This window comes from Schistocerca cancellata, chromosome 4 (genome assembly GCF_023864275.1).
Source record: "Schistocerca cancellata isolate TAMUIC-IGC-003103 chromosome 4, iqSchCanc2.1, whole genome shotgun sequence".
Lineage (NCBI taxonomy): Eukaryota > Metazoa > Arthropoda > Insecta > Orthoptera > Acrididae > Schistocerca > Schistocerca cancellata.
In genome coordinates, this window is record NC_064629.1 from 686,482,860 (window position 1) to 686,509,644 (window position 26,785).

Sequence of the window (26,785 nt, forward strand, 5' to 3'; positions counted from 1 at the left end):
AGCTGGATGGCCAGGTTGTAGGGAAATTATGGCTGATAGTTCTAGCATTTCCAAAATACCTCTGCAGCATCTTGCATAAAAATGATCCTACCCACACATCCATACTGTTGAAGGGTTGGAATGACAGTAGTATGCAAAAGACTCTTATAGCATATACCAGCGATGGTACAGGTAACATGACACAAAGGAATAATTTCTCATTTCCTTAAAAAAAATTTGCAGCCCTACCATAAACAATACCATCAACCTGCACCATAAAGTCACCTTTGCAGAATGAAGTGCTATCAGCTGATGAGTGTACAGATTTTCTGTTGCTCATTTTCTGCAATTATGTGTACTGACATGTCATTGGAGATGGAAATGGGCTTTTTCTGTCCACAGAATGTTCCATGGCCATTCATTGTCTGCTTTCGTGTGAGCAAGAAATTCCAGAGTGAATGCTTATCTTTCTGGCAGAACAGCAGCAAACAATGCCTGAAGATGGGAAGATTTTGTATGGATAGCAATGCATGCTGTTTCATAGGATTTTATGTGTCATGCTCACAGGTGCAATGTTTGTGGAATTCAACATGTAATGCTTGGCCACATCTTCAACAGATATTGAGTCAAATGCTTTCCTCCCTCTGCCACATTGCACTGCAAAAGAATCAGTCTTTTCAAATTTTGTAATCATTTCCTGTATACCCTTAGCAGACATCAGAACAATGCCCTTTTTCTTACCCTTGAGTGTCTGGAACCTCTGCAGGACTGCTGGCACATGGTCACTGTTCTTGTAAAACTGCTCTGCCACCAGAGTGTGAGGCTTCATGGAGACAGTCATGCTGAGTGTATCAGGTACAAACTGAGAAACAGCTATGTGTTGCATGGCTGTTGTTGTGCATATTCTGATACTTACAGTGCTACCTATTGCTCAAATTTTTGTTAAATTCTTCTTTTCACCACAACATCCCCCCCCCCCCCCCCCCCTGCCTCAGTAATATTCTGTTGAGATTTGATGTCATTCTGGTTCTCTTTCCACAGCATCTTGAAACTGAAACTTTAATTATGGTCACCTTGTACAGGAATGATAAAAGTAGAGAATGTAGGGCACTTGCACAATGATACAGATAATTGTTTTTCCCATCTAGAATCTATGGGTGAAATATGAATGGTAGCCATGTGACAGTGTTAATATATATAGTATACCCTCTGTCATACTCAGTATTTTGATCTAAGATGTCTGAGATATTAGTGACTTAACTGAAGGACATACTGATAAACAATATTCACCTGTGATGTAATAGGATCACAATCATGGTACCTTGCAAATATTAGCATCCCTGCATACACTGTCAGGAAAACAATGGCTGTCCAACCAACTACATTTATCCACATCATTCTGGAACAGATAAATGTTTATTATTTATTTAAACTGAAACATATTTCATAGCAGGAATGACAAAATGAAATTTTTGCCACATCATTTTACACACAAATGAGTGTGCAACTTACTGTAATATAATCCACACCTATTTTCCTGCAGTTCAGTATATGGTTGCAACTGATTTTGATACATCAGGTCAAGAACTATACTTCTGTTGCAATCTAATAATGATATGCACCAGTTTTACAACAGGGCGTCTGCAGAGAAATATGCCATGTGCCCTCCACAAATATATTAGCTCACTGAAAAAAAGTTAAACACCAGGAATGAGTGGTCCAGTTTGCATATCACTTGGAACATTTGCATACTATGAAAGAACATGGAAATTATTAGAGCTGTCATAATTTTAACATCTAGAATGATCAGTGGGTCAGTTTATTCAAAGGAAGATAGTTGAGCTATACATGCTTATGAACCACAATTAAATTGTGCTTCCAGATCTGGTGGCATGGCACATCCAACTATTGTAACATGGAACAAACAGTCCATATTGTTAACTCTTAAGTCTATCTGATGTGATTTTACAAACTCCTCAGTTTTGTATGATTTTGGTGCTTAACTTTTTTGTCAGTGAGAAATATGTATGCAAATGTAACTATTCACTACAGGTGATGAACTAGATTTAATAACTGTCTGTATGACAGAATAGGTTAAAAATAAGAAAATTAAAATTTACTTATTAATTAAAGAATTCATTAACCATTGTTTCATAAATAAAGTATTACACATGGGTTTTACTTAAAGATATTAAAGCAGATGAATTCTACTCAGGCCACAGCTATAGCTTTATCCCTGGCATGATAAGTTTATACTTTTTGCTGGGCACGAAATCGGCAAACCTCAGTGTAATGCAAACCACATTGAAATAGTGATGAAAAAGAGTTTTTTTTTAACTTTGACCTTATGGTAGATATAATACAATCTTTAAGAAATGAAAACTTCTGAGTCAGTTTCATTAAAGAAATGAGATCAATGTATTTTAAGAACTTACTTGGTGACAACACCAGAGAAATAATGGCCATGAAGTTTAGGAAATACATTTTTAGCAAATGACACTCATGTGGATAAAACAAAATTGAATGACTTGATGACAGGCATTCAGCAACAGATGTTCTGAAATTAGTAAATTGCGCTTTGAGTGACATCAGTGAGATAATTGTAAACATAGTCCCATTAGCAGCTGCATACTTCAAAGTGTAGGAATAAGGAGTTGGAGTTGGTTATTACTTTAAATAAGGAAGACAATGAAACTCTTCTACTGTACCAAAATGAATTTTCAATCAAGAAAACTATCAAATGATGAGGCAAATCATTGGGAAATATGGAGAGTTCAACAGAGAGACACATTTATTATTCATAGATAATATGAAAGCTTTCAGTAAAGTAAACAGAGAAAAGCTATGGAAGATAATAAAAAAAAAAGGAATACATGTAATAAAGGCAGTAGAAAGTATGTACCAAGGATCAGAAATCACCACTGCAGGAAACAGAAAATCTAAGATCCAGATAAATTTGGAAGTGAGACAAGAATTCAGCTTGTTGCAGATTCTTATTTATATTTATATGGATGACATGCTGAGGCAATGGGTGAATAAATTAGGTCTTTATATATATGACCTTTACTTGTGGTGACTAGGTTTGGATATGATGTCTGCAACAAAAGAAATTATTCAATAATATTACTCTTTGCTGATGACCAAATTGTATTGCTGATGCATGCTCCAAACAGCTGCCGAAGTTATACAATCTATAAGTATCTTAAATTACTGAACCATCACCTCCATCATAAGTACTGAAACATAACACAAACAGTACATTTGCAAACAGTTACAATCAGCAATTTTGAGTAATACTTCTAAAATCATCTACAGTGTATTATCGGTGCTTCTTGCAAAACAGCACCAGGACACACATTGCATTCAACTAGTGTGTAAGATGTCCCATAACTAATTGCTTTACTAGTAATGCTTACTCCTTTCCATCGTGATCATATTACAGTGCAAGTAGTGGAACATAGGAATGTGTGGATTCATGAATATCGTTTTACAAAGCCAATTCATTAAGTAAAGGAAAGATGAGGTGCAGAAAACACACAAAAAAAGAACACCATCTCAACAGGCCTTAAATGCTCAACAATACTGACTGGCCACCCTGTCATCCTGAGCCAGTAGGCATCACCAGATTCAGATACAGAGGGAGCATGTGGTCAGCACACCACTCTCCCGGCCATTATCAGTTTTATTGACCAGTGCCACTACTTCTCAATCAAGTAGCTCGTCAGTTGACCTCACGAAGACTGAGTGCACCATGCTTGTCAACAGCACTTGGCAGAACTGGACAGTGACCTATCCAAATGCTAGCTAAGTCTGACAGCACTTAACTTTGGTGATCTGACAAGAAATGGTCTTACCACTGTGACAAGGCTGTTGGCTGAGGTGGAGACAACATTTAGTTGAAAACTTAAACGACAGAAGATTCACAATAAGCGTAGCCCCGGATGTCATGATGTTTATCAGTAACCACATGTTATCATGAAATAGTGGAACATCAGTATATTATGTTAAAATTATGAAATTCCTGCCAAAAGTATAAAATTCACAAAGATTTATGGTAGTTATGGAACCTAGGTTATGAACTTAGATAACTCTATTACAATGTGTTTCACAAAATCTTGACAGCACAAAAATAATTTTGATTAGTAAATCTTTAAATGAAATAGTATGAAAAGAAGATTAATGCCTGTGCAACATAGTTATCACCACCACTGGTGGTGCAGTGTTCCTGTGTAAAAGTCTTTGAAAGCAATAGATATTGATCTTGCTGGCCAATTCAATAAGTAGCAGCTTATTGGTGGTCCAAATGTCTTTCGTGGACTGAGAATGCAGTTCATATGTGATGTTAGTGCTGTCTTTGGGGGCAGTACATGGTTGACCTTGGCTGTTGTATGGGGGAACCATGCAGACTACAGTGGCCTTTAAACTTTCCCTGATGCAGACATTCTTGTTTGGAAGACTTGGAGTATAGTGAACAGTACTGGACTACTAGCGAAGGTTCCCTATGGTACCTTGGTTCCAGACAAGCCATTTAATTTGTCCACGATAAGAAAGAAGAAGCTGAATGCAGATGAGCACTTGTTCATTTGAGTGAAAGTAGGCAACAACAACTGTAAAATAAAGATTACAGGTGATTATCTGTTGTATTATAGACAATAAAAATTCCTTATCTCCTTTACTAATTCCTTAATAAAAAAATATATATATATTCACTTATATTCACTGTTAGTGCATGGTTATGCACTAGGTGTAGTGTGACCTTGAGGCAGCTGATGTGAATTGTCTGGTGACGAGGCACCTTAAGAGAGTGGAATTATTGAGGGGCCAATCATCAGATGTCTGTCTGCATTCACTGATGGCACTAAAGTTTAGTTTAAGATGTGGTGATATGCTGAATACTAGTACACACTGCACCAAATCCAAATACATCAATTATGCATTAACAATATTAAAGATGAAAACATTAATTCTTTCTATTTGGTTTAGGTTAGCTTATATGTAGCAGTGAATAACATCTGGTCTGTATACAGATATCAGTTTTTGAATGTAGAAACAACGTCATTCATCTCTCCTTTCTCCACATGCACATATAATGCTCCTTTATAACAAACAACAAGTTAATGCTAAGGGATTTTAAGTATCTTATGTTTAATTTTAAATAGTATTTTACAATCAACATGCTCGTTAATGACTGTTGAAATATGTGATATGAACTAAAAATATGTATGACATGAATTATAAATGAACCTGCAAATTTCAGACTAAGTTTCAGGAAAGTTTATGAATAGCATAAAGTATTTTATTCAAAGTAACAAAATAATGAAGTAAACATATCAAAGATCTAAAATGGAACAGTACACACTGGGTTCTTATTTTCACAACACTTTGGTAAAGACTCTACAAAGTTCGAAAGAGTTCAGTGGTAAATTGTAGCTTTATTTATTTTTTATTTATTTAGCTCTAAGTAAGTTTATGAGATCTGCTCAGATTGTTTAGTCCCAGCCCAGCACATAGGTGTAACCTCTTACATACAGTCAGTGAAGTGCATGCTGCACATAGTTTAAGATAAATAATTATACAGGATGAAATCAGATAGATACAGTGCTAAAGAACATAACATGCTGGTGCATATGTATTACATAAAAGTACAGGAGTAGGTATATACAAAAGAAGTAAAAAGAACTATGGTAAATTCTAATAAAACAACAAGTGAAGGACACTGCTGGCAGTGCTCATGTACTTACTGTCTAGCTTTATTGACAGTTCTGACAGTGAGATACCTCTGAACTTGCAACTGATTCGCACCATAAACTGTGTTGTGCAGAAATCCTGCTCCAATCAAACATGACCAAACTGTGTATCTCTCTGTAGGATCATAATTCCAACTGAAACAATGACCTTGTGTGAAATTCATGAGTAGATGAAAATTAGTGGTAATCATTGCAAGATATATTAAGAAATAGTGACATAATCTGACAAACCATTGGTAACTTACTTGAAGAACTGTGTTCTACCAGCTTTTGCATTTCTCATCCACACTACTTCTGGTCCACCAATATCCATTGTTCCTTTTGTAAGAACTGCTATCATGGAGACGAAGAGGACAAATACTTGAAAACAGTCTGTCCATACCACTGCTTTTATTCCACCCTATGAGAAAATGAAAATTTACTCTTAAATATAATATGTCTACTTATACTTCTTTTCTCCATTGAGTTTCTTCATGTGTGAGGTCTCATTTTTCAAGTAAATGATTTTTTTTTTTTGTGAAAGTTATCATGTAAGTAGTGGTGGAAAATTTTCTTTTTTGTATAAATACATCTAAGAAACAGCCAAACTCAAATTTTTTAGGCTTATGAGAGTTTTATGAATTCACCTGCTCGTGAATGAATGGTAAAATATTAGATGCAATAGAAATAGGATCCTTTGAAGTGATTGTACAAAAAGTATAGCCAGGTGCAGCAGATCAAAACTGGAAACTTAATAAGTATTTCTTCCTTGAAAGTAACTGAATATAGCTATTTATTTTTCTTTTTTTCACTTGGCTGACACTGATTTTTCCCACTAATAAGGCCAGTACCCTTTGTTATTGGATTAATTTTTACAATTTTCTTCTGATAACATTGGCTGATCATTGTATTACAATATTTATGAAAGCATAAAAGAAATCCCACTAAAAAGTCACTTCTTTCTGGCATAATTAACATTCAGAGAAATGTAACAAATTTTGTGTCAACACAAAACATATGAAATTTCTTTGAAATGCATAACCCAATGACTGGGTTAAAAAAAAAAATTATGTCTGACTCATATTCATTTCAAATAATACCATACCTCAGTTAGTTTTATGAATAAAAAATACATTGTTATATTTATTAAAAGCAAAACTCATACATTTCATTATTAATAAACTATATTTACAATCTGGCAGCACATTTAGTTATAGCTAATAGAAAGGTGGACTAGTAATTATGGACTTAATAGCTGCAGAGATGATATCATTGTCTGACATAATCCTTATTGTTTAAAGTTGTTTAATCTTTATTAGCCATTCAGCTTCACCTGTTGGTTTCTGGAATATATTAATAGCAACATAGATGGCATGAGTTTGTTGTAGGTGCTTCCTTAGTCTCTCAAGATAAGATAGCTCATGACAGGATATTTTAGTTGAATTTAAGCATTATGTTCAATATTATCCATTATGGATTGGAGGCAATGGTTGTTATGTCTTCAGAATTATAATTGGTACCATTTGACCATATTTGTAGAACAGAAATACAGCTGAATGCTACCAGTTATAATTGATAAGCATTAGAACATTAAAATTTCTCTTGTTTAGATTATGAAACACAATCAGAAAGTTGCAAGCTTTTAATTTTTCTTAAACAAGAACTGAAAATTTTAGAACCTAACGCAGCAAACATAAAATGGTCAAATACTGTAAATGGCAAAGTATTTTTATTGTAGGTTCACTCATTATGAAAGTTCTATTAACTTCAGGTGATGCAAGACTTACATATTAGCTAAACATCATGAGCAAATTAAAGGATATAAAATTAACAGAAACAAAAAATTGTGAGATTAAAGAAAATCACGGAAGTGACTTTGAAAAAATAAAACTATTAAAAGAAAAAAAGAAAAATGATGCACACACACACACACACACACACACACACACACACACACACGGTATGGTCACAGAAATGTGAGCACCTGTCAAAAGCCTGAATAACCACCTTTTGCAGTGAAGACACCCAGGAAGAAAAGCAGTGAGGGTCTGGAAGGTGCTGACTGGGATGTAGAGCCATGCTGACTCCAGCGCCATGGCCAGCTGCACCAGGTTTCATGACTGAGGATACATGGAATGAACAGCCCAATAGAGATGGTCCCACAAATTCTCCATTGTGTTTAAATCTGGAGGGCGTATGGTGGACAGGGTAGTATGATAAACTCATCTTCAAACCATGCACATAAACTGTGAGTTGTGTGCCATGTTACATTGTCCTGCTGGTAGATGCTATTATACAGAGGAAAAACACAGAACATGTAGGGGTGCATGTGGTCCCCAAGGATGTATGAATATTTGTGTTGATCCATTGTGCCTTCCAGAATCATAAGCTCACCAAGGCAATGCCACAAAAACATTCCCCTCTCCATAATGCTCCTCCTGTGGCCTGGACCCTTCCAACAATTGTTAGGTGTTTGCTTTCAGATACTTCATGCCAATGGAACATAAAATGTCATTCATCTGAAAAGGCCACCTGTCACCCTTCAGTGGATGTCCAGTTGAAGTACTGGCATGGAAATTCCAGCCTTTGTCACCAATGAACAGCAGCCAGCACGGGTGCGTGAACAAGGTGCCTGCTGCAGAGGTTAATACACAGCAATATTTGCTGAAAGGTCATTGAGGAGACACTAGTGGTAGCTCCTTGGTTCACCTAGGTGGTCAGTTGCTCAACAGTTGCAAGTCTATTTGCTCATACACATTACCACAGCTGTTGTTCGCCCTTGTCAGCTATGCTTTGTACCTCAGCACCAGTTTTGTAAAAGGCCATTTTGGCAAGTACAATATACTTTAACCACACCAGCATTCAAACAGCTTACAAAGTTAGCCATTTCAGAAATGCTTCCATCCTTGTCCCGAAAGTCAATGACCATGCTCTTTTGGACCTCAGATAAATCACTCCGTTTCTACATTTTGATAATGATTGCATTCTTTTCTATGTCCCCCCAATACTCTTTATGTACCTTTCACTGCTTGTGCTACCACCTGCCATCTGTAAGTGGTTAACACACATTGCTGTAGAACATAGGCAGCAGTCACATTAACTTCATTGGATAAATAGTCAGGATGAATAATGACAGTACTTCAGCATCCAGAGACAGTTGTCATTTGTGTCTGAGTTCCATATTTGCTTGAATGTGTATGTGTATGTTGTCTAATTCAGAAGAAGGCATTTGGTTGAAAGTTTACTTATTTAGCAGTCTTTATGTTGTGCCTGTCAGCAATTAAACATCTGTGTAAGACAAGATGGCGTCAGTAACAGCATTGTGTGATAGTTTCTCTCAATAAAACAGTAATTCTAAAGTAATCATGTGTGTAATCTGTAATTCAAATGTGCAAAATGGTTTCAGACTTTGCTTAGAATCACAAGTATGGATACATTCTGCGTGTGTGAGATTCATTAATGCAAAAACTGTGTTTTCATGTGAATGTGATCAGGGAAGTTGTAACGGATTTAACGCCATGTTAGTCGCTTACGCTACCGGACGTGAAATTAATGTGTTACAAAGTGTGTTGTATGAATTGCAAAGTGCTAAAAAAACAATAAAAGTCCTAAAAGCAAAGCTTCATGAATGTGAATTGAATGGAGTATCATCACTTAACACAAACTCCGAAATCTACAGCACATCTATTCTTCCAAAAACGAGTGCAAATTTTAAAAAATACGAACTAAAAGCAACTAAAAAGATCGCTGTACAAAACAGATACAATGCTCTGGAAATATGTAACAAAATAAAATCTTGCGGAGAGAGAGTGGAAGCAGTAAGTGTCATGAGAACTGAAAGCAAACAAGCCTCCAAAAAGTTCGTTACACCTTACATACAAGCAACTGTTAACAAAAACCTCGAGCGAGAACTTAACAACTCAGCCCATAATGTGCTCAAAACGTTAAAATTTGTTAATAATATAATACATAGAGACTGCGAAAAGAAAGAAGATCGTATAATAGACTGCAAAACTTCGGAAGACTTGAGCACAACAAATAATGCTTTTACTGTACATATACTTGCTGACAGTCTCGGAAAAAGACTGGCAGAAACCCTATATAACTCAGGATGCAGTGTTACTAGCGTAATAAAACCTGATGCTCCACTGAAAGAGATCGTCAACAACTGCGAAAATCTGAGTATCAAGATAAAGAAAAATGATTGTGTTCTAATCCTAGGGGGCGGAGTAGACGTCCGCTGCAATGATGTATTATCAGCAAGACGAGCGCTAAGAGAGACGCTCGAAAGGCTCAAAAATGTACATGTGATGGTAACCAGCATTCCATATGATTTTTTTAAGAAATCTTGTGTTAACAAAGAAATAAAAAAAACTAACAGACTGCTTCACAAAATAACAAAGTGCTACCCAAATTCAACATTTGTCCAGCTAGATTTCAGAAAACAACATTTCATAAACAGTGGAGATCTCCTAAATAGAGCAGGACAACTGTATGTCTGTGCTCAAATTATGAAAACAATAAATAATTTCAATGATCAACACAAACTGCCTGGTATCCTCACCATAGCAGTAACTGAGCAAATGGAAATTTGCAAGGAAACGTCTAAGATGAGAGAGATACCTAACATACCGGTACCAGTATCTGAAGGAGTGGTAGAATATGGGGTACCAGCAGAAATGTCAGGAACATCTAGCAGAGTTGAAGAGGAAACAATTTCTTCAGATGAGAAAGCCTACAAACCTAGTATAAACTCATGTGCACCTGAAACCTCCAAGGATGAAGCTGTCAGCACATTCGACACACTTAATGCTTCATGCTCACTTGTAACTAGGACTGCAACCACACCAACAGCCAAGAACCATTCAATTAGATCCAGAAACTCACCAGCTGCTCTGCAGACATCTCAAAGGAAGAGCCTCAGGATAAGAAGAGCTGCTGTGCGTAGTGACTATTTTTTATGGGATCTTCGCAATTTGAAGAAGAAGAAAAGCTAGAATCTTTACAGTGTCAGCAACAAGAAAGTACAAAGGTAAATAGTGCAGCAAATCCACTACATGAAACTTTAACAGTTTATACCAAAATGTGCAAGGACTAGAAAGTAAATTAGCTGAAATAGAAGTTCTATTAACTGACTATCTAAAAGACATTGACATACTATGCATAAGTGAGCACTGGGTAAAAGAAGTACAAGCGTCTAGCATAATTATTCCAAATTTTGAAATGATTAGCAAATTTTGTAGAATCAACCATAAAGGGGGTGGGACATGTATTTATGTTAGGACAGGGGTAGAATCAAGAGAAATTAAATGTAAACTAAAATGCATAGAAAAAGATTTTGAATACAGTATATGTGAACTAACCAAATTAAAAATTACTATTGTGTGTTTATACCGATCACCACTGGGCAACTTTGCCATTTTTATGGAAAACCTTGAGGGACTGCTGAATGAACTTAAACATAATGTAATTGTTCTTGGTGATTTTAATGCTAACTTTAAGAATGATTGTAGTAAACAACAGCAACTGTGCAATCTGTTTTTGTGTCATAATATGATGGCAACTGTAAATGAAGTTACCAGATGCAGAAATATGTCTGAAACTATAATAGATCAAGTATTTATAAACAAGGACAAGTGTGAATATAACACTGAAGTAATTGACACTGGTTACTCGGATCACAAGGGTATCAAATTGAGTTTAAATGTCACATCTTACAAGGACTCTGTTATCAATAACAATTACAGAGAAAGGAGATTTATAAATGATGACAGCATAAGAATTTTTAATTACATTTTGGAAAATAACAACTGGGGTAGTGAATCAAGTGGTGATGTCAACAGAAAGTTTGACTCATTCCTTGAAAGCTACAAACACTGCTTCAATGATGCCTTTCCTATAGAAAGAGTCAAAACTAAACATAAAACCAAAACATGGGTTACACAGGGGATTAGAAAGTCATCAGACACTCTCAGAAAGTTAAATGAATCAGCCAGGAAGAATGTAGTACAGAAAGCACATGTGAAATGTTATAGAAGCCTGTACAAGAAAGTAATAATTGCAGCTAAGAAGCTTGATAATGATACCTATATTGAGAAAGGTAACAACAAAATGAAGTCAACTTGGGAGGTAATAAATAAAAATATAGGTAGACACAAAAGAAAAGATAACAGCTTTGTCATTAAAAGTGGGGGTAAAACTGTTAAGGACCCACTTCAGATTGCCAACATATTTAACAAACATTTCACAAATATAGCCATAAATTTAATTAAAACTAAATGCAATTCCAATAGCAAGGTAAAAATCCCCATGAATGACATGACAATGTTCCTTTATCCAGTAACTGATTCAGAGGTACTAAATGCTATAAATAAGTTAAAAAATAAAATGTCATGTGGGTGTGATGGGATTCCTGACAAAGTCATTAAGCAAAGTGCAAGAAACATAGCCTCGCATCTCACTGAAATTATAAATGAATCTTTTAAGACAGGGGTGTTTCCATCAAAACTTAAAATGTCTACTATAAAGCCACTTTACAAGAATGGTGATAAATATGATGTTAGTAACTTTAGGTCTTTATCAATGTTGTCAGGTTTCTCAAAAATAATAGAAAGGATAATGTATCAGAGACTACACAAATTTCTTATTAAGAATAGAATATTGGTTAATGCGCAAAATGGTTTCCGTAAAAATAAATCAACTGAAACAGCTATCTTCAATTTTTTGCAACTTGTACTAAATTCCATAAACAGAAAGGAATTAAATTGTGGATTGTTTTTAGACTTATCAAAGGCCTTTGATGTCATCGACCATAAGTTACTGCTTAGGAAGTTATATGCCTATGAGATACGTGGAGTTGCCCACAAATGATTTGAATCATATCTGTCAGACAGGTATCAGAAGGTGGAGATAAGCCAGGCAGATAGGACATATTCATCAAGATTCGAGAGAGTTTTGTATGGAGTACCCCAGGGATCTGTATTAGGGCCATTACTGTTTTTAATATTTATCAATGACCTACCAAGTCAACTATCTGAAGCAGAGGCAGTACTGTTTGCTGATGATACAAGTTTGTTTGTTAAAGCAAATAGTGAAGCTGACTTACAGGAAAAAGTCACATTAGCAACAGACGAAGCAGACAGATGGTTTAATGAAAACAGACTCATTGTGAATGACAAAAAAACAACGTGGATCAACTTCACACATATTACAAATAAAATAAAAACTAACCTTACAGTAGAACTGGGTAAGTGTAAGATTGAACAAGCATCATACACTAAATTCTTGGGAGTATGGTTTGATGAACACTTAAGATGGGAAAAGCATGTAATATCATTGAACAAAAAATTAAGTCAAACATGTTATATACTTAGAATGCTTAAAATCTCATGTAATATTAAAACAGTGTTATGTGTTTATTTCTCATTCATGCACAGTTTATTAAGATACGGCGTACAGTTTTGGGGGAACATCAGTCTAACAAGACAGTCATTTAGACTACAAAAGAAGGCAGTCAGAATAATAAAAGGTATAGGATATAGAGACTCTTGTAGGCAAGCTTTCAAAGAATTAAAAATCATGACACTACCATCGTTATACATATATGAAAGCATATGTTTCTTAAAAGAACACGAGGAATTTTCTACATTAAACAGAGAATTTCACAACTACGAAACAAGGAATAGGAATGATTTCCACAGAGAAATTCATAAAACAGCTATGTATCACAAAAGTGTACTATACCAACCCAAAATCCTCTACAGTAACTAAAAATAATACCAAAACTGTACATATTTAAAAGGGAATGAAAAAAACATGTTATTGAGCAATAGTTTTTACGGTATTGAAGAGTTTCTGAATCATTGACAATAAAAGCACAGTTAATATTTCCCTGACATAATAAATATGTGTAATTGCTCATATTTAAATACTTGCTGTTTCTATGAAAGTGTGAAACAGTGTTAATGTAAGAATGTAAATAATCTTTGATGTGAGAATCACAAACGTTTTTTTTCTTCTTTGTACGTTGTTATCCTACTTGTATATTTTTATGTTAATGTTCTAAAAGTTCTATTAAAATTGTAATGTCTAAGTGACAAGTAAATTCAATTACAAATTTTCATGTATATGTATTTCAAATTGTAATGTTTATTGACATGTCCTATGTCATTTCGATGATGTACTACAAGGATGCTAATAAATTGAATTGAATTGAGCAACCTGTCCATATATATCAGCTTGTAATTAGCTCTATACACACAAAAAAATAAATCCAACAAATTCAGGTCATGGGGCCTGGGAGGCCATGGTATTCGCAAGCCACAACTGACACACTTGTTGTTGAAGACTTATGCTATGTATGTTGGAACAGCCCCATGAGAGTGTGCCAGTGCACCATTATTTCTGTACAACATATGCATCCTTTCACCATAAGGAAAATTTTAAAATAATCAATTAGGATGTGTTGTGGGAAATGAAGGTGCACACCATCCATAAATCTGTCAGATAGGAAATACGACCTGTCAATCAATCCCCAACAACACCTGCCTAAATATTAATGGAAAATCTCCAGTCATATGCCACCTGAAAGGTAACATGTGGATTCTCATAAACCAAAAACATGTGTGTTGTGGATGTTCACAATAGATTCTTGGGTGAAGCATGCTTTCTCTGTTAATAACACATGCACTGGACCATTCTCACATTGCATAAATACCAAATGGAGGAAGGAAACCCTGTGTGGGAATTCAGGTGCAGTCATTTGTTGCACTGTTTGTACATGATATGGGTTCAGTCGGCCCTTCTGCAACATCCATCATATAGTGGAGGGTGAAATGCATTCTGTTGCAGAAATCCTTTCGGTACTGGTGCCCAGCACTGTATTCACTTCTTGTCATAAATGTTCTTCTAGTCATAGTGTTGCATTGTTCTTGATCTACCAGCATGTTGCACATTGGATTTTAATGAGCCAGTTTCATGGAGATGCTGATGAGACCTAGTGAACACTCTGCTGTCTGGTTATCTTCTTTGAGGATCCACTTTGTGATACAATCCTGTTGCCTCCTGTGCACTGCAATTTACACACTTGTACATGACATGGATGTCAGCCATATCTTCATTTGAAAATAGGTGCAGAGCCATAGCAACTACTTCAAATGTTACCTGTGACCACTGTGTTTGCTGCTGATTGTGAGAACTGTTGCCTGGAACAGAAGGCCATGTTTATACTGAAGTTTCACTGCTCATATAACATTAGTATGGCCTGAAACTTGACCTGTGATTGGTTGCTTTAAGGTCACTCTTCACTTCACAGCATTGAAAGTAATGAACTCAACTAACAAACGGTGATGGGTGAGCAACAAAGCTACTGCATAAACATAGCCTTAGACATGAACAGTGTTGTAACACTGGCATGACTGCACTTGTGCATACATTGTGTCAGGGAAACCATTGGTTTTTCGACCTACTGTATATTTTTCAGGATTATTTTCTTGTTTCATTTGTCCTCTACTCACTCCTTTTTTTGTAAATATGTACACCCTGTGTGTGTGTGTGTGTGTGTGTGTGTGTGTGTGTGTGTGTGTGTAGTTACTCAAGCTTCTTAGGAAGGAGGTTATGGGTTATCACAACTTCTGACAATCTACTTAGCTTCCAATGTACAAAACAGACGTAAAATAACTATTGTCAGAAAAAGCTCCAGTAACATACAGTTTTGACAACCTATTGGGATAGAGTCACATTGAAAAGATGGGGTTTCCATGACTAATATTCATTATAAATTTCAGAATGCTTACAGTAATGAGTGGATGGCTGCCGGTAGAATATGAAGGCAGATTTGTAGGCATTCACTCACAAACTTATTAAATTTCTATGCATATCGATGTTTCACTTTGTCATGGCTTATTATTTATGTTCTCAGTACTGTCAACAAGTCTCTATTACAATCAAATGACCATTGTAATTTTGTGCACTGTAAATATTATGAGTCACTTTAAATCAATTGAAGTTGGAGACCATGTCCATTAATGCAGCTGCAGTACCTGTAAGCATGCACACTCCACATTCTTTAAACAATTATGATGGGCGTTTGAAAAGTCCATGCAAAGTCTGAGAGATGCCACCAAGGTCATGTTTAGTTAGTAGCATCTTTGGAAAGAATGCACACCAAGTTTCAGCAATATTGGTCTATTTCTTTGTGGTCAGCATTCGTGTGAATCAAGAAAGTCGAGTGATTGTCAAAACATGGATGAAAAAGAATTTAATGTGGTGATTAAACATTACTTTATGAAAAACAAAAGACCTCAGGAGACTAACGAGAATCTTCATAAACATTACAGTGACTCTGCACCTTCGATGCTGAACGTTCTGGATGCTCTGTGGAGGTTACGACTCCAGAAATCATTGATAAAATCCATGATATGGTAACGGATGACAGAAGAGTTAATGTGTGTGAGATTTCTAATGCTGATGGCATCTCAAATGAATGGGTACATAATATTTTGCTATCTGCAAGATGCGTTACGCAATTGCTCACGCTTGACCAAAATTGGAATCGTGTGAAGTGTTGCAAGGATGGTTTGCAGCTGTTCAGGAAGAATCTGCAGGACTTTAAACATTGTTTTGTCACTGTGGATGAAACATGGATACATTACTATACTCCAGAGACCAAGCAACAACTTAAAGAATGTGTTACCAAGGGAGAATCTGCACCAAAAAAGGTGGAGACCATTCCTTCAGCCGGAAAGGTTATAGCGACTGTCTTTTGGGATTCACAAGGGATAATTCTCATTGACTATCTGGATAAGGGTAAAACTATTACAAGTGCATATTATTCATTGTTATTGGACCGTTTTAAAACTGAGCTGCAAGAAAAATGCCGGCGATTCAACCGCAGGAAAGTCCTTTTCCATCATGACAATGCACCAACACACACCTCAGCAACTGTGGTTGCAAAATTAATGGAAATAGGATTCCAACTCATTTCACATCCCACCCTATTCTCCAGACCTGGCTCCCTCGGACTACTATTTGTTCCCCAATTTGAAGAAATGGCTGACAGGACAAAGATTTTATTCAAATGAAGAGGTGATTGCAGCAACTAATAGCTATCTTGCAGACTTGGACAATTCCTATTATTTGGAAGGGATCAACAAATTATAACAGCAATGGCCAAAGTGTATAAGTCTAAAAGGAGACTATGTCAAAAAATAAAAAAAGATTTACCCCAAACACGTATGTATTGTTTATTTTTGCATGGACTTTTCAAACGCCCCTCATATTTCCCTGACATTAATTATGACTTTGCATTGACCATGCGTGATACTCTGAAATTTCAAAACAGTATTAGTAATAAATGAGTATGTGATATGTATGCAATGATCATGAGCCAGTTATGTATGGAGGACATGAGTAGAGAGCCAAAAAGTGAATCCACATGCAAATTATAACAACTAAATGGAAAATAATCCATACAAATTTTAATCTCATTCTTTATTTTATGTTTCAACACCTAATCCAAAAGATTTTAAATAGTTTTGAAAGTGTACTCACTATTGTTGTGTAGAATATAACCACTATGTACATCACAGAAACAATTATTTCAGTCTTCAGGCCAGTGACTGCAAAAATATGAAAAACAAATTTCAATTATAATGTTTGTCATTCTGAACCAAAATACACTAGTAGAAAATGACAAATGAAAATTTCTTGAAAATGAAACATATGTAAAACCCATTTTGGTCTGAGGTAGCGAGAGAAGGCACAAAAGACAAAGATTATACACCATGCTGTAGACTGAATAGAAATCATGTGCTGTGCATGGAAACACTGAATCTATTACAACTATGTTTGACTTGATGAAAGGGTGGTCTATTATTTTGAGTTTTGAAGTGGGTTATTTAACACTGAAAAAATACCAATGTGACATTTATAAGCTCTGAAGACTGCCTGATGCATTGTTTTCTCCATGAACATCAGTGTTACCTTATCTGTGTCTTATTCTTATTATGCCATTTTGAAGCTAATGACACATAGCTGTATCTAAGAGCCAGTATTGCTTCTATCATTTCAGGTTGTGACTCCCAACCTTTATTCATTATTAATGTGAGTACAAAACCTGGGTTTCAAACTGAATCTTAAGTAACAGGTAACTGTTAAATCACACTGAAAATTGATAACTGGACATACCTGTGAAGTCATTCTTCCCATACCTCTTTCTTTATCCTACTACCCCTAACATAACATTGGATCGGCATTTAAATTTGGTATACCAGACTATAACACAATTTAGGAAGTCTATCTTTTGGCTATATGAAGCTCAAAATTTAGAAAAATGTTTCCATCTATAACCAAGCAAAAACTAGATCATTTTTTATTCTTGCTGACTTTCTACTAACATGTTGTGTTCAATCTTCAATCTGAAGACCGGTATGATGGAGCTCTCCATGTTACTCTGTCCTGTGCAAGCTTCTTCATCTCCAAACAACTACTGCAACTTAGATCCTTCTGAATCTGCTTACTGTATTCATCTTTTGGTCTCCCTCTATGGTTTCTACCCCCACAAACGTACGTCCATGCCTCAGCATGTGTCCTATCAACTGAACCCTTCACATTGTGTCACAAATTTCTTTTCTCTTCAATTGTATTCAGTGCCTCCTCATTAATTACATAATCTACCCATCTAATCTTCAGAATTCTTCTGCAGCATCATTTTTCAAGAGTTTCTATTCTCTTCTTGTCTAAACAGTTTATTGTATATATTTCCTTCCATGCATGGCTACAATACTTATGAATACTTTCAGAAAAAACTTCCTAATACTTACATCCATATTTCATGTTAACAAATTTCTCTTCTTTTGAAACATTTTTCTTGCCATTGCCAGTTTAAATTTTACATACTCTCTATTTTGGCCATCATCAGTTATTTTTCTGCCCAAATAGCAAAACTTATCTACTACTTTAAGTGTCTCATTTCCTAATCCAATTCCCTCAGCATCACCTGATTTAATTCAACTGCATTCCATTATTCTTGTTTTGCTTTTGTTGATGTTCGTCCTATATCCTTCTATCAAGACACAGTCTGTCCCATTCAACTGGTTTCCAAGTTATTTGCTGTCTCTGTCAGAATTACAATATTTTTGGCAAACCTCACAGTTTTTATTTGTTCTCCCTGAACTTTAATCCCTACTCCAAAATTTTTTTTGGTTTTTGTTACTGCTTGCTGATAGTGCAGATTGAATAACATCAGGGATAGACTTCAACCCTGTCTCACTTCAATCTCAACTGCTGCTTCCCTTTCATGTCCCTTGACTGCTGTCTGGTTTCTGTGCAAGTTGTAAATAGTTTTTCACTCCCAGTATTTTACCTCTGCTATCTTAATAATTTCAAAGAGAGTATTACAGTCAACATTGCCAAAATATTTCTATAAGTCTACAAACACTATAAACCTAGGTTTGCCTTTCCTTAACCTATCTTATAAGATGTGTCATGGAGTCTGTATTGTCTTATTTCTCTAGAATCGAAACTGATGATCCTCAAGATCAACTTCTATCAGTTTTTCCACTCTTCTGTAAAGAATTCATGTTAGTATTTTGCCACCATGACTTGCTAAACTGATAGTTTGGCAATTTTCACACCTGTCAGCAACTGACTTCTTTGGAATGGGAATTATTATATTCTTTTTGAAGTATGAGGGTATTCTGGTGGCCCCATACACCTTGCACACCAAATAGAAGAGTTTTGCCATGGCTGGGTCTCCCAAGGTTAACAACAGTTCTGATGGACGGTCATCTACTCCCAAGGACTTGTTGTGACTTAGGTCTTTCAGTGCTCTGTCAAATTCTTTTCTCAGTATTATATCTCCCAACTCATCTTCATCCTCTTCCATTTCTACAATACTGCCTTCAAGTTCATCTCCACTGTATAGACCCTCTATATACTCCTTTTACCTTTCAGCTTTCACCTCTTTGCTTAGAACTGGTTATCCATCTGAGCCCTATGTACTTATAGATCTGCTTCTCTTTTCTCCAAAAGCCTCTTTTATTTTCCTATAGGCAGTATCTATCTTTCCCTTAGTGAAATATAGTTCTAAATCATTACATTTTACCTCTAGCCATTCCTGTTTAGTCATGTTGGACTTCCTGCCAATCATATTTTTTAGATGTTTGTATTCACTTTTTCCTGCTTCTTTTGCTGCATTTTTATAGTTTTTCCTTTCATAAATTAAATTCAATATTTCTTGTGTTATCCAAGGATTTTTTAGGCCTTGTCTTTTTACCTATTTGATCCTCTGCTGCCTTCACCATTTCATCTCTCAAAGCTACCTATTCTACATCTACATCAACATCTATATCTATATCGACATCTACATTTATACTCCACAAGCCACACAAAGGTGTGTGGCAGAGGGCATTTTACGTGACACTGTCATTACCTCCCTTTCCTGTTCCAGTCGCATATGGTTTGTGGGAAGAACGACTGCGGGAAAGCCTCTGTGCGTGCTCGAATCTCTCTAATTTTACATTTGTGATCTCCTCGGGAGGTATAAGTAGGGGGAAGCAATATGATCGATACCTCATCTAGAAATGCACTCTCTCAAAACCTGGACAACAAGCAACACCGTGATGCAGAGCACCTCTCTTGCAGAGTCTGCCAGTTGAGTTTGCTAAACATCTTCATAACGCTACCTCGCTTACCAAATAACCCTGTAACGAAACATGCCACTCTTCTTTGGATCTTCTCTATCTCCTCTGTCAACTGACTTGGTACGGATCCCACACTGATGAGCAATACTCAAGTATAGGTCGAACGAGTGTTTTGTAAGCCACCTCCTTTGTTGATGGACTACATTTTCTAAGGACTCTCCCAGTGAATCTCAACGTGGCACCCACCTTACCAACAATTAATTTTACATGAGCATTCCACTTCAAATCATTCTGTACGCATACTACCAGATATTTTACAGAAGTAACTGCTACCAGTGTTTGTTCCGCTATCATATAATCGTATAATAAAGGATCCTTCTTTCTATGTATTCACAATACATTACATTTGTCTATGTTAAGGGTCTGTTGCCACTCCCTGCACCAAGTTCCTATCTGCTGCAGATCTTCCTGCATTTCGCTGCAATTTTCTAATGCTGCAACTTCTCTGTATACTACAGCATCATCCGCGAAAAACCGCATGGAACTTCCGACACTATCTACTAGGACATTTATATATATTTTGAAAAGCAATGGTCCCATAACACTCCCCTGTGGCACACCAGAGGTTACTTTAACGTCTGTAGATGTCTCTCCATTAAGAACAACATGCTGTGTTCTGTTTGCTAAAAACTCTTCAATCCAGCCACACAGCTGGTCTGATATTCTGTAGGCTCTTACTTTGTTTATCAGGCGACAGTGCGGAACTGTATCGAATGCCTTCCAGAAGTCAATGAAAATGGCATATATCTGGGAGCCTGTATTTAATATTTTCTGGGTATCATGAACAAATAAAGCGAGTTGGGTCTTACATGATTGCTGTTTCTGGAATCCATGTTGATTCCTACAGAGTAGACTCTGGGTTTCCAGAAATGACATGTTATGCGAGCAAAAAACATGTCCTAAACTTCTACAACAGATTGATGTCAGAGATATAGGCCTATAGTTTTGTACATCTGCTCTACGACCCTTCTTGAAAACTGGGACTACCTGTGCTCTTTTCCAATCATTTGGAACCTTCTGTTGCTCTAGAGATTTGCAGTACATGGCTGTTAGAAGGGGGGCAAGTTCTTTCACGTACTCTGTGTAAAATCAAATTGGTATCCTGTCAGGTCCAGTGGACTTTCCTCTGTTGAGTGATCACAGTTGCTTTTCTGTTCCTTGGACACTTATTTCAATGTCAGACATTCATGTTATACTATATTCCCTTCCCCTGTTTTAGTCAATCATTGTCTAATGATCCCTCTGAAACTCTCAACAATCTCTAATTGTTTCAACTTATCCAGGTTTCACCCCCTTTATTTTCTACTTTTTAGCAATTTCTTCACTTTTAATCTACAGTACATACCCAACAAACTATAGTCAGAGTTCACATCTGCCCTGGAAATATGTTACAAAATAAAACCTGGTTCCTAAAATTGTGACCAACAATTATACGCTCAATCTGAAACCTTTCAGTGTTTCCAGATCTCTTCCATATATACAACCTTCTTCTATGATTCTTAAACCAAGTGTTAGTGATGATTAAATTATGTCCTATGCAAAATTCAAGCAGATGGCTTTCTCTTTCATTCCTTTCCCTCAGTCCATATTCACCAACTCAACTACTTTTCCTTCTCTTCCTTTTCTTATTATTGAATTCCAGTCCCCCATCACAGTTAAATTTTCCTCTACCTAAAGTTCTGAATAATTTCTTTCATCTAATCACACATGTCTTCAATGTCTTCAGCATCTATGGAGATACCTGACATACAAACTTGCACTACTGTGGTAGGTCTGGGCTTTGTGTCTATCTTGCCTAAGACAATGCTTTTGCTATGCTGCTTCCCAGCACATACCCCTGCACTGTGATTGCATCAATGGTATGGCTATCTGTATCACTGATGCATGCAAACCATCCCACCAATGGCAAGGTCCATGATACGTGGGGGATTGTAGTTAAATACGTCACAAATAGTAAAACTCTAGATGACTTAAATAAACAATGAATGGTTTCATAACATGAGTGTGTAACTTTCGCTGGTCTGATTATGTTACTCTATAGCGAGGTCACATTGGCCCGAGTGTTAACTGACCTCACAACAGGTTGCATTGATGTGAACAATGGTTGACAAGGAAGCAGGTACACAGCACCATATGGCTGGCCATTGTAGAGCTGTAGAAGCAATGAGAGAGTAATAAACAGTTTATTAACCATAATCAGTGCAGCAATTGAAGGCATAATCTTGCTGCAGTCAGCACCCAATGGCACAGGCTGCCCCTAGATGGCAGGACTTGCTAGTTCAGAACACAACAGGAAGAGGTGGACAGTGGCACAGATTCACAAGCCAGACAGGTGGTAGCAGGAGAAATGATGTCAGCACTTCAATAGTGTTACAGCACAGAATAGTAATAGGCTGAAAATTGGAAAATTTTACTAAAACTCATTCACCTTGTGGTCACGACATAGGCAGAGGCAGAACCAGGAAATAAGCAGTGTGTTGCAAGTGAGTCAGGCCTTAGCATGTTACAACACCACACCAAGAGAGAGAGAGAGAGAGGACAAGCTTAGCAGAAAACAGCATGGGACAAAAAACTGACAGAAATGTGACATGAATACTTTGTGGCTTGTAAGAGATGTTGAAAGAAATTGTACCTGTTTCATAAGAACCAGAATCAGAGAACCTACACAGCAGTTAAGAGCCTATTAAGGAAATATAGCAGAATAAGCAGGACACATATGGTCACTACGAACCAAGCATTGAGTCCTAGCCTCATGTTAGCTCCCTTTAAGTACTCAAGTTTTCAGCTCTCAAAGAGTTGATCATTGGGATTGATGGCAGCTGATTCCATGATTATGATACTGCAGTGAATCTATGTCATAGATACTCCAGAATGGTTTACAAACCAGCTGAAGATGTAACTGAGGTGACGGCCTTCACCTGATGAATTTCATACCGTTCACTGCCTAAGTGAAGAAGCTGACTGTCTTTCAATAACACTGCATTGTGGAGTGCTGGCAGCACCAGACTTCAGGGCAGAAACCAGCAGCAAGGCCTTGTGGGGTCCATGTTACTTTTCAGCACCTCCAGCTGCTGAAACCTACCTGGCCAGTAGGAAGGAGATTGACTGACCACATGACTACTGATAATACCACATTGCGCATAGTTCATCAAGGGTCAACATAGAATTTGGAGTGGGGTCTAGGACACTCTAGCAGTTAATACGAGACCATTCAAGCTGGACCACTGCCAGAAATGCTCCACGGCACAAGGTCACCCACTCTTCCCCTGTGCTTGCATATGAGAAGCTGTCTTGGCAGCCGTCAGCAGAATTCAGCACGCAGCTGAACAAAGCATTGGCTACAAGACCAGTGTGGAAAAGATGACCGTAAAAAGTAATTGAACTTTAACAATGTTTACTAGTGTCAGAGATGCTTCATAGCTACCCAACTGCTATCCTGACTTCATGCAGAGGTGTCTTCACTTGGCCCCTCTGTAAGTTGATGCCAGAAGTATGCACTTTGATGCTGTCATCAGAGGATTTGGCATTGGAGGTGTTCAACTCTAGCACCTAGAATTTGGATGCAGTGGTCTGCTTCCATTGCAGTGGTCTGTACATTCCCAGCCGTAACCATAACACAGTGAGTTCAAAAAATGTTTTCTTTCATGTTATGGCAGAATTTAGACATAGTGATGGAAGTTCATGTCAAAAGTATGTTTTGAAAAACCAATGGAGCCTGTTGATTTATCAAACTTCAGAGGCAATTGTAAAGAAATGTATTTGGTACTGGTGGCCTGTGCTATTTGTAACTTAACAAGTCATAGTGAACTATGCACTTAGTTTGTACTGTTAACTTGTTCTACATGTAGACATTATGGCCACACAGCACAGGAGTGTACTGAGTGTTACTGGGTGATGATCAGGCAAAAGAAATAACAAAGTCAGTGTAAATTGTATTTTTCCTCTCTGGTATATATTGGCACAGATATTTTTGGTATACATATAAGGCAGTGATAAACTGCACAAACATGCTAGGCATGAGGTCAGTTACTACCAGTGATAGTATAGTCACTTTAAAGAAACATGTCACAATTATTAGAGGAAAATGCTCGAGAGAAGTTATGCCATGAGGAATTGGTGGAACAGTTAGAATCTTTGCGGGCCATGCGAGATTCATGGCTGGGTTCAAGTGAATTTAAGTCACAGCAGCAATGCCCCACTTTTCAGTAGATTCTTTAATAGCTCACCCCATCATTCCCTTCTCCAGCAGATCAACAGAGGACATCACGGTTTTCAATAGTGATGTATTTACTACAGCCAGAATGTGTAATTGATCAGATGAAATTACTCTGCAGGTGTAAATTGGTCAATTTACACCTTACAGGTGAAGCCAAGATATATGTGACGTGTTATGAGACGCTGAGCAAAGCAAGTACATTTGAGCAGTTAGTGGAAGGTATGTGTCAGAGACACTGTAATCAAATTAGTGCCAGATTTTTTAGGGGAAAGTTGAGTGGGTTGATGCAAGAGGCAAATGAGACTGTAGAGACTTTTTCAGACAGAATCTGTAAAATAAAGGTGAAAATGTATGAACTGGTGGGAAATTCTGACATGAATCATGTCATACTCAGGGAGTCACAGAACGGATCACTCAATGTGTTTTTGCAAGGAATTCCTGTGGAGTTTTCACAAAGATTCCTAATGGAAAAACCAGAGGATTTGGTTGCAGCACTGTGTATTGCCATGCATCTGCAGAAGGTAGATATTGCTACACAGGTATGCACAGATAAGCAACTTTTTGCTTCTAAAAAGAGTCGATACTGTTGTGGGAAGGAAGGGCATTCTAGAAGGCACAATGCAGTCAACCATAATTTTACAGATGTGGGCATTTTGGTCACAAGGCAAAAAAGTGAGGGAATGGGAAGCAAAGTAAAGGACATAATCAATGGAAAATGTTAAGCTTAAATGGGGGTGTTTTGTCCACTGGAAAATATTTCTGGTTCGTCAGATTACTGCAGACACTAAGGCAGAGATGGATTGTTGTTTAATGGGTTTGTAAATGGTAAAGAATGTAAATTGCTAGTCAATACTGGAGCACTTGTATATTATTAGTCTAGATCTCATGGGTAGGAGAGAACTGGGAACTCTGAGGTATAAATTATATGGAGTGGGAAACAATGACTTGGTATCACTGGGGAAAAGATAGCTAGTTTTTAGTTTTGAAACAATAAAGTTTCATGAGTATATGGAAGTGTTGCCTACTGTTGTGCAAGGATATTCTGCAATTCTTGGACCTAATTTACTGAATAGGCATCATGTAAAAATTAATCTTTCACAGTGCACAGCTGAACTTGGTGGGTACTTGTTTCCAGTGGATCCAACAGCTGCAAATGTTTCAGTGTCACAAGGTACACTGACTGCTGAGGTGTCACCAACTGAACTGTGTACATGTACATTAAAGAAGATTATGCATGACAAAGTACCTGCTGGTACCGGGAATTTGGTTTGGGTATCTCTAGACACCAGTGCTCCACAGCAGAGATTATGTGTGGTTGAGCCACTGCAGAAAAATGCAACATTAGAAGAAATGCATAGTTTTATACAAAGAAGAGTTGTGTACTTAACCAACATTAATGAAGAACTGATGATTCAGGTAAGCTTGGATAACTTTGGGACAGTTGAAGTGAATCTCCCAAAAGCATTACTTATAGCAAGTTCAGAGGAACTTAAAGGTGAGGATATTGAAGGGTCACACTGTGATCACAGCATCTAAAAAGCCACCAATGCCTCTGCACTATGTGACATGGATCATCACTTGAAATATGTTGAATGAGGAGCCATAGAAGCTTTGTTGTGAGAATATTCAGACTTATCCTATTCAGGTGGTTCACTACCAGTAACTCCTATCACAACACCACATACCAACAGGTGATAATTCACCAGTTGATGGGAAACTATACAGGATAGCAAAACACCTACAGCCACTAGTAGATGAGTTTATAGGCCAGCAATGGTGTGAGGGTATTATCGAGCATAGCAATAGCCCTTGGTCAGCAAATATTGCCCTTGTATGCAAAAAATCAGTTGGTACCAGAAAATATTGATTTTGCTGTGACTATTGTTACTTGAACACATGAACCAAAATGGATGCATGTCACACAATTAATAAAATGTTCAGAGCTATTATGCCATGGTTGAATGGATTTCACCTTAAAACCCAATACCTAATATGGAACATAACAAATACATTAAACAACCTAGGAAAATGTAAATATTTCTCAACAATTGATCTTAGAAATGGTTATTACCAACTAGAAATATTTCCTGAAGACAGACCCAAAACTGTTTTCGCAGCAAATACAGGTCACTAGCAATATTGAAGAATGCCATTTGGCTTGT

General features: G+C 36.9%; 1 protein-coding gene across 2 annotated transcripts in view; it reads right to left on the reverse strand.

Annotated features, from left to right (window-relative positions):
• Positions 1–26,785, reverse strand: part of LOC126183536 (sodium-coupled monocarboxylate transporter 1-like) — a 249,887-nt gene that overhangs the window by 44,733 nt on the left and 178,369 nt on the right. For both annotated transcript variants that reach the window (XM_049925607.1, XM_049925606.1), the window contains exons 6-9: positions 17,256–17,323; positions 5,972–6,126; positions 5,721–5,861; positions 1,270–1,378 (exon numbers count right to left, since the gene is read on the reverse strand). In XM_049925607.1, the coding sequence (XP_049781564.1) occupies positions 1,270–1,378; positions 5,721–5,861; positions 5,972–6,126; positions 17,256–17,323 (473 nt within the window). The remainder of the gene's footprint in view (positions 1–1,269; positions 1,379–5,720; positions 5,862–5,971; positions 6,127–17,255; positions 17,324–26,785) is intronic.